This window comes from Cryptomeria japonica, chromosome 1 (assembly GCF_030272615.1).
Source record: "Cryptomeria japonica chromosome 1, Sugi_1.0, whole genome shotgun sequence".
In the NCBI taxonomy this organism is placed as follows: Eukaryota; Viridiplantae; Streptophyta; class Pinopsida; order Cupressales; family Cupressaceae; genus Cryptomeria; species Cryptomeria japonica.
The window spans coordinates 72,714,901-72,727,261 of record NC_081405.1 but is presented as its reverse complement, the minus strand read 5'-3'; the positions used below and the strand labels follow the sequence as shown (position 1 = coordinate 72,727,261).

Genomic DNA, 12,361 nt, shown 5'->3' with positions numbered 1-12,361 from the left:
CACATCAATATCAAGGCTAGGGGGCTAAGGTCTAGCGGGTGGTCCTTACGAGGTGAGGGTTTTTTAGTACGTACGAACAAGGCGTGAAGGCTTAGACTGGCGTGCCTATGACTGTGGTCTGAAACTGCGGCTGCCAAGTTACTGCAAGTTGCAAACAAGGGTAATTTGAAAAGAGAGTAAAAAAACAACCGTCCTGTCCTTTTAAACGTTCAAATGGTGCGTCTGCCTGCGCGGTTTGAATTAGGGATTGCGTGGATTACGGGTAAACGTCGGTTTGAATGTGCGGCTGCAGGGAATCTGGTCGAGAATTGACTGGCCCAGGCGGTACCTCATTTCCCGACCATGCTATCCGTTGAAGTGACAGCACGTCGACTGGCAATGTGGATGACGTGGCAGAGGCATCCATCGTGGCAAGTGGGAGTGGGGCCGTGGCTCTTCTGGACGCCATCAGCCGCCCTTTTTTTTAGTTTGCCCCACTGGAAAATAATAATAATAAAAAGGGAGGAAAAAACCAAAAAGTAAATCCGTGAATTGGGCGCGCGAATTAGGTCTTAGCTGGCAGTGTGTTGGTACGAGCAATAGGAGGCATTTGATTGAAGTGCCTTTGGCGTGATCGGACGGTTGGCGTCGTACAAGAGGGTGACAGATCGACGGCCGGCGTTGAGCCGTGCTGAGGGGATGCGCGCATTGAGCTGCGCGGCGATCGGTGTGGCCGTCGGATGGGAGAGATGGACGGCTGAGATGTGTTGGGCTTGGAGGAGGAGTAAGGGGGAGTGATAATAATAACAATCAGCGCGTTTGCTGTTTTGCTTGTAGTTGGGTTTCATGTTTATGAATAGTAGGAGCAGATAATTTTTGTTGGGTCGCCGCCTCCTTCTGTTGTATCAGAGAAGGGAAGGTCTCTGTTTTTTGAAATAGGGCCTTGGTTTTTCTCTTTTCTGTGGGATGCTTTTTTAGCCTGCTTCGGCGACAGGGTGTTTTAAATCAAGTTTGAAACATGGTGAGTGAGCTTCTGAAATCTTTGCATGGCTCTGAATTGAGACGTTTTGTATGGTTTATGGGCAATTTTTTTTTTCTTAGGCTGAATTTTGCCTGGAATTTTATTTGTAAGCTTGTTAAGTCAGAATGGTTTTGAAGGGGAATTGTTTGGTGTAGCTTGGTTTGTATGATAGAGAAGTTTTTAAGGTCTGTTTTTCGAATTTGGCGACCTACGCTGTCTGTTTGCTGTTTGTGTGGCGCGTTTATGGGATTTTGGCATAATTGTGATGTGATATTGTGTAATTCGTTAAGTTTCTGTCTGTAATTTACAAGCTTGAACCGCATAGGTTGTATTTGAGAGGCTTTCTGAGGAGTTTGTATTCCTGGAGTTGTTTTTTTCCTCTTTGCGGGGTGTGACCTGCTTATTTGTGCGATTTGAAGGTTTAATTAGCTGTAGTGTCATTTTTAGGGGGTGTTCATGTGTTTACATTCACAATTGCAAGGTTTGAGGTGCAATGTGGTGATTTATTGAAGAAATTATCAGTAATTAAAGGTTTTGCAGATGCTTGTGACATTTGAGCTCTTGCTTTGCTGATTTTTTCAGACGATTTTTGGAAGATGAGAGGCACGTGATGGTTAAAATTGAATATTTTCCTTTTGAATTTGGCGGCTCTGCAGGTTGGATACGCCTTATCTGTTCCTCGAAAGCCGGCATGGCTGGAGGCCTTGCTGACCGACCAATTCTTTGTCCCGTGTTCGATTCACTTGGAGTACAAGAAAAACGAGGTTAACATCTTCTGTGTAGACTGCAGTTCCAGCATTTGCCAGCATTGTCTCATTTCCCACCGCTCTCATCGTCTTCTGCAGGTAAAATTTCTCTAAACCCCTTGCCTATCTTAAATCATCGCTTGAATAGCAGTAAGTTTTGGTGAATTTCGCGTGTAGCCGTAAATTTTGCAGGATTTTTAAGGTCGATAATGACATTTTGGTTTCCGAGTTACAGGTGCGAAGATATGTGTATCATGACGTTATTCGGCTACATGACATGCAGAAGCTTCTTGACTGCTCTCTAGTCCAGGTGAAGGATTTTACAAATCAACCTTGAAAGCTTAAATTTCGTGCAAGTTTGTTTAGACTTTGAATCACTGTTAAATTTATAATTGCAAGCCTGACAATCGCAGAGTGTTTTCTGATATACAAGGATTTTACAAATAAGGCTTTGAAGCTTTAAATTCGTGCGAGTTAGTTTAGCATTTGAGTCACTGTTAAATTTATAATTGGAAGACTGACAGAATCGCGCAGTATTTTCTGATATTCAAAGGATTTTACAAATCAGGCTTTAAAGCTTAAATTTCGTGAAAGTTAGTTTAGCCTTTGAAGCACTGTTAAATTTATAATTGTAAGGCTGATAGAATCGAACAATGTTTTCTGATATACAGACATATATCACGAATAGCGCCAGGGTTGTATTTTTGAACCAGAGACCGCAATCACGATTATCCAAAGGGCAGGGGAATTCCTGCGTTACATGTGACAGGGTTCTGCAGGAGCCCTACCGTTACTGTTCCGTTAGATGCAAGGTAAGTTTTAAAAAGCCAACGCTTCGTAATTATAATGCGGGCCTTTCTGTTATTGAGTTTTTGTTCTTAATTAAGTTGCAGTTGATGTTGATTTAACATTTTACTTGAGTTCCGCCGAGAAATGCGGAGTTCACCGTTCTAATTCAATTTTGAATATGGACGAATCTTCTTATTTTTTAGGTTGTCTTTTCCCCTCTTATGCCGTAAAACTTTTTTGACAATTGTGGCCAAACGCATGTCTATACTGTAAGCGGGGATTTTTCAGCTACATTCCAAAATTCAAAAGCACGTATATTTTATGACATTTTTAGTTCCATTTCATTAGGACAGATGTCGTTGAAAACACGATGGCTCCAACACCGTCTTGAGCACTTAAATTTGTCGGCTATTTTTTACTTATTTTTTCCTTGCTCGTTGAAAATTTACGTCCTGACAGCTAGCACAGACCAGAGAGCAGAGAACAGATAGCCTATCATTCTTCGATTCAGGAATTTTTGCGGCCATTAATTAAAATGGGCTTTTGGAAAATCTTGCCTATTGTTCAAAATTTCCCGACCGTTTCTGATCGCTCTTTTTGTTGTTTATTGTTGTTTATTTTGGGGAGGTTGAAAATTGGGGCACATCAGGAAAGGCGCCCCTTTTCTTTGTGGTGTGGGAATAGAATTTCAATTTCATTCTTAAAGTGTGCAGTGCAGTCGTTTTAATTGTATTAAATGCATCTATTCTATTATTAAATCGTAGGTGTTCTAAAGTTAGACATTAAAGAATTTAGATAATTTAGGTTCTGAGTTTTAGCGAAATGTGTTTTTTAAGTTTTGTTTGAGTTCAGAAAGATTTTTAAAAATATTTTGTGTGGTAAAATCATGTTTTTTTATTATAATTGATTATTGGATTCAATTTTGTAAAAGAATCTATCATCATCATTCTTTTAATTGTTGATGCAAAATTCTTAGAGAGTTGAGTTCTGAAATCAATTATAATCAACATCATGGACTGTGAAAATCTGGTAAATTTAATACTAAAAGTAGTAATAAATTTCATAATTTTTTTATGATTTTAATTTACTGAAGATGTCAAATTAAAGTCTCAAAAATTTTAAAATCATAAAAAGACATAAAATTAAGATCTTTAAAGAGCATTTTACCTTGAAAACATTTCAAATTTGTTTCATCACTTCAGCTATTAGACTGAGATTTGTTATTTTTGAAATTGCCTTTTTTAATTTAAAGACATTAAATTTTCAGTCTCTATTATTAAAAAAGATATTTAAACATCCACACTTAGTGATGAATATTGTAATATGTTTCTGGATTCAACTGTGTATTTAATTTGCATCAACGTTTTGGATATCGATCAGAGTGTGATATGAAACTTGATTCAAATAAAATAGAGCAAGCCGAATTCAGAATATCACAATAGTGTATGATAATTTTAATAAAAAAGAAATTATAATTAATTTTATATTATTATTTGTTCTATAATTTTTGAAAAAAAGTTAGCACTGGCTGATATGACTGAAAATGTTGTGATTGTTTAACAGGTAGATGCAGTGAAGAACATATCAAGTGTGTTGCAGGCATGCAATTCCCTTGAATTGGCGGAGTATTTAGAGCCATCTCCATCGCCAGAAAACACAAGCCCAAGCCCAAAGCCCTGTGGCAAGCTTGACATTGAAGAAGACATGTACCTGGAAATGGAGGAGTCGCTGTCGTCAACATCATGTGCAAGTGAAAGGGAGGACTGTTGGGTTGCAAGCAACATGCAAACCCCTGCCATATTTTCATTGCCCAAGAAAATGCGCAGCAGCAACAGCAACAGGTCACCTAAGTCTGTACTTCCACGCAGGAGAAAGGGATTTCCTCACAGATCTCCACTATACTAGACGGTCACTGTTCTTAACTTTATTACTGTGGAAGGGTGTTTAAAATCCCGCCTTGGCGCGGCATAAATGTAAAAGTCCTTTTAACCCCACAATTTTGACTTACAGTAAGTGGGAGAGGAGTTAAAGTGGAGAGAGAGAGAAAGACAGAGATAGGGATGACAGTGTAGTGTCATTAATTGAAGTCCCTTACTGCAACATCTTTATTTATTCAATATCCTTGTCTCCGCGGGTAATAGGATCAACTGTGTCTCTTCTCGTGGTTTCTTTCACTGCAATTTCAGCATATTTATGGCAATCAAGGTAAAGCCACTTGATCACGTGCAGATGGTCTCAGAATTTTCTCGTGACCCGTGTTTATTGTTTAAGCTTTCCAATGTATGGAAGCATGCCCTTTGTTCCACGCTATTTATAAATTTAAATTCAACTACAGTTGACTGTCCATTACAATCAAAATCCAATGCATGAATAAGTGTGTATGTTCAGATTAAGAATCTTCCACCCTCATAATTTTAATCTGTCATCGACGCATGCTACCAGATTTGTGCTTTTGGCGCCTGCTGGTTGGTTAACGAGCGGCGTTTTTTGTCGAAACCCTAATTTGAAACCCCAAATTTTGAAAAGACCGGTAAATTGAAATAGAATGTATTTTTTTTTTGTCCGTTGAGCCTGTTCTGACTGTCACTGCCCATTAATGGCTGTAAATTATCGCGAACTCAGTTAAATTAATTGCGTAGCTGTCTAAATGTACGATGTTCAGAGCATGTGATTGCAGGGTCAGCGTAGCATTACCTCGATCGATGGGGTCAATCAGCGCTATTCCCACTCAAAGACAAGGACAGATGGAGTAAAACCGGATGGAGTGTGGGCAACAGTAAATTGAAGACTAAACTGACGGCACGGCCCCAATGGCAGCTGTTAGGCACTTTTTCAGTCGCACGACTTTTTTGTTACTGGCACGTTGTTTCTTTTTAATTTAATATTTGAGTCTGTATTATGATAGACTGGGACCCCTCACCAGAAGATCTCGCTAATAACTGTAGTAAATCTTCAACTGCAGAAAAAGGTTTGTATATTTGACTTTCAGCCGGTACGCACCGTTTATTACTCAAGCAGGACACTATCAACTTTAGTTGAATAAAAAATTAGGCTATAAAATTGACTTTTTATCGTATACGCAAATGTTTTGTAAAATATCCGGAAAGCAGGAATAGAGAACTTAAACGGTAACCAGATGACCCGGGTAGAAGAGATATTTACATATATTTTGCAATTAAGGTAACGTGAAGAATACGCTTAAGAGTATCTCCCGCTCCATAAAACTGTCACTTATTCCTCTCAGAACTATTTTTTAGCTTTCTATTTCAGGATAGGGAAGAAACCCGTCACCTGTATTTTTTAACTGCGGTTTATTCTTTATTTACTTTTAGATTTTAATTAGAAGGGTTGGTGCAATTTTATTGGTAATCATAACACTCACAATTATTGGGACATATATTTGTGCAAACTCTAAACCTTAAACTCGAAATTCTAAACCTTATCCTGTATTGTCCTAAACCCTATCCTGTATTGGCCATTTTTGAGGTGGTTGTAGTGGGTTTCAGGTGACTTTGAAATGATCACTTTTCGGCCCTTGTGAATTTGTGGGTTATTACTATCCACAAGCTAGAATAATATAACTATAAACAGTTAAGTTGCATAGGAGAAGAGCATTGGTAGTGGATCACGTTCCAATAGTGGTGCACTCCTTGTGCACCCAACCTTCCAATTACTAATTTTAAAGGAGCCAAAAAATGATATTAAAAAGTTCATCAATGAGTTTCACATACCAATAGTCAAATCACTTTCTAGCTTTTTTTGGTCCATTTGTGCACCACTATTGGAACATTTTTAATTTTAAAGGAGCCAAAAAATGATAGTGAAAAGCTCATTAGTAAGTTTCACATGTACCAATAGTCAATCACTTTTTAGTTTTTGTGGTCCATGATTGGCCCATTTGTGCACCACTAGGTATTGGGACATTTGTCCATGAGTAGTTGCAATTTTGAGTGGATGGTTATTGGAACATCTTTGAGTAGGTACCCGGCGACCCTTTGAAATGTGTGCTTTTTGACCCTTGTGGACATAATTGATCCCATGTAGTTTGCCATCCTAAAGCCAAAAGAACAGCTATAAGTAGTTAAGTTTCATATAGAAATAACAAAAAAAAAATTGTCAATTCATTGTACCATTTAGTAGGTGGGTGCATGGAGTTAGCTATAACCACCACTAGTACACTTATCTTAGAAAACAAAAAACAATATGTGAATGTATGAAGTTAGCAATTGTGACTATTGATACACTTCCTTAGATTATGAGTATGATTTGAAATATTGAAATAATTATTTTATAATTAATATGAAAAAATATATAAATTATATTATAAATTGAATATTTGTTACCTTTATTTTTTAATTTAAAAATCATGTTTTAAATTTTCTCTAGTGTGAATTTCTTTTTATTGATAAAAAAAATATAATCTATAATTATATGTAATATAATATTAATAGAAATGATTGCTATTGTAGAAGAAACGTAATTATTATTAACATAATAATAATAGCTGATAGGTTACAGGTCAGAGCATCTTTGCTTGTTCGGCCAGGGAAAAAAATCTCTTAGGAAAGAAAAAAATCTTTTACCTTTAATATGAAAAAGGATATTTGGAAAAAAATCTTTAACCTTTAATATGAAAAAGGATATTTGGTTGATTCAATGAGTGATTGGATCTTTGGACAGGAGATATTCTTGAATGTTGACATGACATGATTGATGGCTTTCAAAATTCCTCGCAACGTTTAAAAAAGTAATTTGGGATGTCAATCTTGTGGCCACACTATCGAATTGGGCCCTTTCAACACAAGCAAAGGGGCCCCTTGAACACAAGCATTTGGTATGCTTTTGTACGCTACTTAACAACACTCTTAAATGGACTTCAAGATGGTTGCAAGAAAATATCTCAAATGTTCCAATTCGCAATGAGGTGTATGGATTTTTACCTATTAACCTATGCGAAAGAATTTTTTAATTTTATGTATTCTTTATTAGTTTTTAAAATTTTAAGGTTTATTTGGCATAATTATAATTTTATGAATTTGTGTATATATATATAGGGAAAGTGTATTTAGTAGCTGTTATAGCTAACTTCACACGCTCATAAATACTAAATGATATGTTAGATTTGACGATTATTTTTGGTTGTCTTCTTATGGGACTTAATTGTTTATAGCTATTGTTTTGGCTTTGGGGTAGTAATGACTCACTCTATAGGATATATTATGCACACAAGGGTCAAAAAGTACACATTTCAAAGTGTCACTTGATAACTAGTGCCTCGATAATTGTGCACTTAAAATTGCGAATACTTATGCACAAATGATAGGCTTGGTGCTCTTCCCTTGGTTGAGTTTAAATAGTTAATATATTTTTTATCTTTAAAGTAATATGTTTCTTATGATTGTTATAGTGTATTTACTTTTTCTTCGTGCAATTATTTGTGATTATATATATATAAAAAAGTTTTTAGATAAAATAAGATTCTTAATAATATAATGAAAGACTATATATTTCATTTTTCTAGTTATGAGAAGCCTAAACCCAAGGAACCTGTAATGCCCGTCAAAATACCCTAGAGAAATATAACCATCTAACATGCAAATAGAGATTTAAAAAAAAGATAACTGATGCAACACATAACTCAAATAAACATAGCATCATCTAGTCAAATGCGCGCACACACACACACACACACACACACAATATATATATATATATATATATATATATATATATATATACTAGGAATGCACATGTGAATTTTAATTTATATTTCTAATATGGCTTCCATTTAAATTTAATGGATGTGATAACCATCCATTTTTTTTGGTTTGATGCAAATAAAGGCTATGTAGAAAGGACAATAATGGCATCTTAACTTCACACACCTCAACCTTTTAAATGGTATATTGAGTTTTCATGAAAATCCCAACATATAGAGTTTTGCGTATCAAAGATATGGTCCAATCAATTACATCTTTGATGAGTTATCCAAACATTTCGCTCACCCTTGTTGGGTGCCTCCAAAAAATAAAGGTAAGATCAAAACATGATTCCTAATTTTTTATTAACATTTTATTTCTTGATTCTTTAATATATTTAATTTGAGGCAAGTGTGTGACACCATAATGGTTATTGTTTTAGGCTCATTTATTGGATCCTTTCCCCTTATTGGTTGATTATATCTATTAATTAATTACTTTGTTGATTTGTGATTGGCCGTTAATGGAGAAGATTCAGCCTATGCGTAGGACCGACCGTATGTTTTTGATTACGTAAAAATAGGTTTTAAGGGACCCGAAACCCAATTATATTCAAAAGATATTCAAGAAGGAAACAAAACAAAACAACTGCAAAAGACCAGTAGAAAAACCAGCAGCAGAGAAAAGGACAGCAAGAGGCCAGCAAGAAATTGACCCCAAGCCCAGCATTACAAGAAAATTAAAAACTCTTCATGGTTTCCTCTGCATTCTACAACAAGAGCATCATTGCCTTGGCCGCTTCCCTCAAGTCGGTGTTTTCTTGAGCAATCTGACTCTCTTTCATTTTCGTGTCCTTCTCAATAGTAGTCTGCTTGGTTTTGCGCCTAGGGGTCTGGTGGGTTAGGTTGGAAGTTGGAGCATCTTCTATAATTACTAGGTTCTTCTCTTGGTTTTTCTTTTCCAGATGACCCACCGGCGCATTCATATTCTGGGAAGAAACCTTAAGGACCTGGAGGCTGTGGTTCATAAGGCTTTTCAATGCTTTCTCATTACGGGCCATCCGAGTGTTGACGCTGTCTTTGTCCTCCTCCACCTGTTCTTTCATGGTTTTAATAACGTCCTCCAAATGTTTCAGGTCGCCTTTTATTAGATTTTTCTCCAGCCAGTCCTCCATTTCCGTTTCCTCCTTCACTTCACTGTTTTCCGTCTCCTCGTTCTATTTCCTAGAGTCAGACATCTTAAAAAGCTTATTGATGTTATCTTCTAGCTCCCTTTGCTTACCCTGCATGCTGGTGATGTTTTCAACTACCCACTTCTAAAAATTGAAGAATTCAAGGCTACAGTTGCAGGCGGTGTCCAGGATGGTATCCGCAGAGTCCTTGCTCTGTTCAGTCTCCTCAGCATTAGGGTTGTCACCCTCCTTAGGATTCAGAGCCTCATTCTTACTTTCCGAGCCCTTAGGGTTGGAGTGAAGATTCTCAGAATTTCCCCCTTCCTCCCCTTCACCATAGTTCTCCTCCTTGTTAGGCTCCATATCAGTATCAGTGTCCTTATCCTTTCCCTCTTCTTCATCACAATGCACATCATTTTCTTCATGCTCTGTTTCAACCTTCCTTTTTTTATGGGTAGGGGTGCTGGGCTGATCCCCATTTGAATCAGAGTCTTTGCATTTCTCAGATATCTGAGCATTGATGATCAAAGGATCATCCTTGGTTGCCTTAGCCTTATCTTTAATGTGTTCATAAATAAGCAGAATGAGTCCCTGGTGCACTAAAGGATAGGAGCTAGGCTTTTCAGCATGGTCGACAAGGCTCTCGTTTAGAGAGGAGGCTAAATAGAAGGGCAAGGATATTTTAGCCCCATGGCGGAAATGGTTCAGGATAGCGAAATGATAGTTATAAATTTTTGTAAGTCTGCCATCCACAGTCAAATATTCTATTAAAGCCCTAAGAACTTTTTACCAGAAAGGCTTTACCTATTGGGGGGTGTAGTATGATATGTTGTCCTTCTTCGCAAGGTTGCCCTTCTCGTCCTCCGTCTTCGGGAAATTTTTGAAAGCCTCAGCGGTATACTTCCGATCCTTGTAGAATTTAGTCCCCTCCATCTTGAGTCCCGTGACCTCCGCAATCAAATTTTCATCGATTTGCCAAATCTCCCCAAACAGGGTAGCCTTGTTGTTGCTCCAGCTTTTAGCGAAACCGTAAGACACAGAATTTCTGCTACCATGGAGCTTCTCCATATAATCAGTGAAGCCGTGTCTGTGGAGCCTTCTCCATATCTTTCTTTTGCTCTTCCAATTCTCACAACCTGTAGGCTCATTCCTGTTTAGGTTACCGCCCATTCTGATTTCCAGGTAAAGATACCCTCTGTTGCAATTCTCAATCCACGGATAAAACTCGGAAAACTTTTTATTTCTGGTTTCCCTGTGTAAAGATTCTTTCACACTTTTGAGATTGCTACTCATGTCCACACAAACCCAACTATTATTACTATTATCTTTCGCACACATATGATCTTGGTTATGATGCCGAGAAACACTCATCATTTGATAGTTAATCCGCCCCCAACATCTGTCATTGGTACTCGTTCCCCAGAAATAAATCATGAGATTAACTTGATCCATTGAGGCGATCAAAGTATAATTGCTCCTTAATCTCCTGTTTGATGTGAGTTTCTCCTATGTATTTGACATCCTTCTCCAAATTGACCCCTTCATTGGCAAGGATATCTGCAACCTTATTGCCCTCTCTAAAGGTATGAGTTATACTAATGCTAACATAGTTATTTAGAATATCTTTAGCATTTTTAATTAAATTGGCAATATTCCAGGAAACAAAACTAGTACCTTTAAGGGCTTGTATGATGTTTAAAGAGTCCCCTTCGAGCCAATTTTTTTTGAATTTGAATTCCTGAGCTAGCTGGAGGCTCTTTAGCATTGCCAGAGCTTCAGCCACATGGTTATTTTGGGTTCCAAAAGGAGAAGAAAAAGCAGCAATGCAAATTCCTTGAGCATTTCTAATAACTCCCCCTCCACCAGCCTTTCCAGGGTTCCCTTTAGCCGCCCCATCAAAATTAACCTTTATCCAGTCATAATCAAGAAACCTCCATACAATGTTATCTCTCTTCTTCTTATTTTCTGATCTGTAGACCTTATGTATTAGGTTCCATTCAGTAAGGATGTCTTTTTCCATATCAGTCATATTTGTAGTAGACCATTGCTGATTATTCTTGTGAGGAATGTTGATGTTCTCCTTTATAGCCCTGCATATTTTTTCAAAGACCACCTGAGTATTACACTTAGCTTCCCTAAATATCCTATTATTCCTTTCTTTCCAAATGCCCCAGCATATCATGGGGAGGGTCAAAGACCACAGGTTCTTGATGATTTGGCATTTGGTTGGAAAATTCCATTGCCAGATGATATCCTTGATGCTCTTGTTCATGACCCAGTTAATTTTCCATTTTTCCCACATTTTGCACCAAATATCCCAGGTGAAGGAGCAGTGGAAAAATAGGTGATCAACTAATTCCCCCTCCTTCTGGCAAAGCTCACATCTATTAGGGAATTTGAAACCCCTTCGGATTAAATTGTCAAGAGTAAGGGTGCTATTATGAGAAGCAAGCCAAAAGAAAATGTTGACTTTAGGGATTAGAATGCTATTCCAAATTTTGCTCCAAATGGGATTGTTGGTTTGAGAGAAAGTGTTTTTATAGGCAGAAGCAACCGTAAATTCACCTTTAGGATCACTTTTCCAGAGGAAAACATCATCATAGTCTTTGTTAGGGGAAAAGGATAGCAACTCCTTCTGGAGAGAGGAAAATCCAGAATGGAGGTCATCAAGTCTAACCCACTTATTCTCCTTCCAATAGTCACATACCATAATCCCAAACCTCCTTTTACACTCTTCAATAATTTGACTGTTGTTTTGATCATAAAGGGCTTCATTCTTCATCCAGGGGTCTTCCCAAAACCTTATTCTGTCACCTTTTCCAAGGACCCATCCAGCCCTAGCTTTTGCCACTTTTATGGATTTGGTAATACTATTCCAGATGAAGGATCCAGCAAGGATGTCTTCAGAGTTAAGGATCCCTTGGATAGTTTGATTCTGAATGTATTTGTCAAACCA

General features: G+C 37.5%; 1 protein-coding gene across 1 annotated transcript; it reads left to right on the top strand.

Annotated features, from left to right (window-relative positions):
• The first annotated feature begins 527 nt into the window (after window positions 1–527).
• LOC131041925 (protein RGF1 INDUCIBLE TRANSCRIPTION FACTOR 1) lies at window positions 528–4,881 on the top strand. The gene is made up of 5 exons (XM_057975178.2): window positions 528–1,000; window positions 1,657–1,845; window positions 1,982–2,056; window positions 2,418–2,558; window positions 4,099–4,881. The coding sequence occupies exons 1-5, from the start codon at window positions 998–1,000 to the stop codon at window positions 4,438–4,440; spliced, it is 750 nt and encodes a 249-aa protein (XP_057831161.1). The 5' UTR covers window positions 528–997; the 3' UTR covers window positions 4,441–4,881.
• The last annotated feature ends 7,480 nt before the right edge of the window (window positions 4,882–12,361 follow it).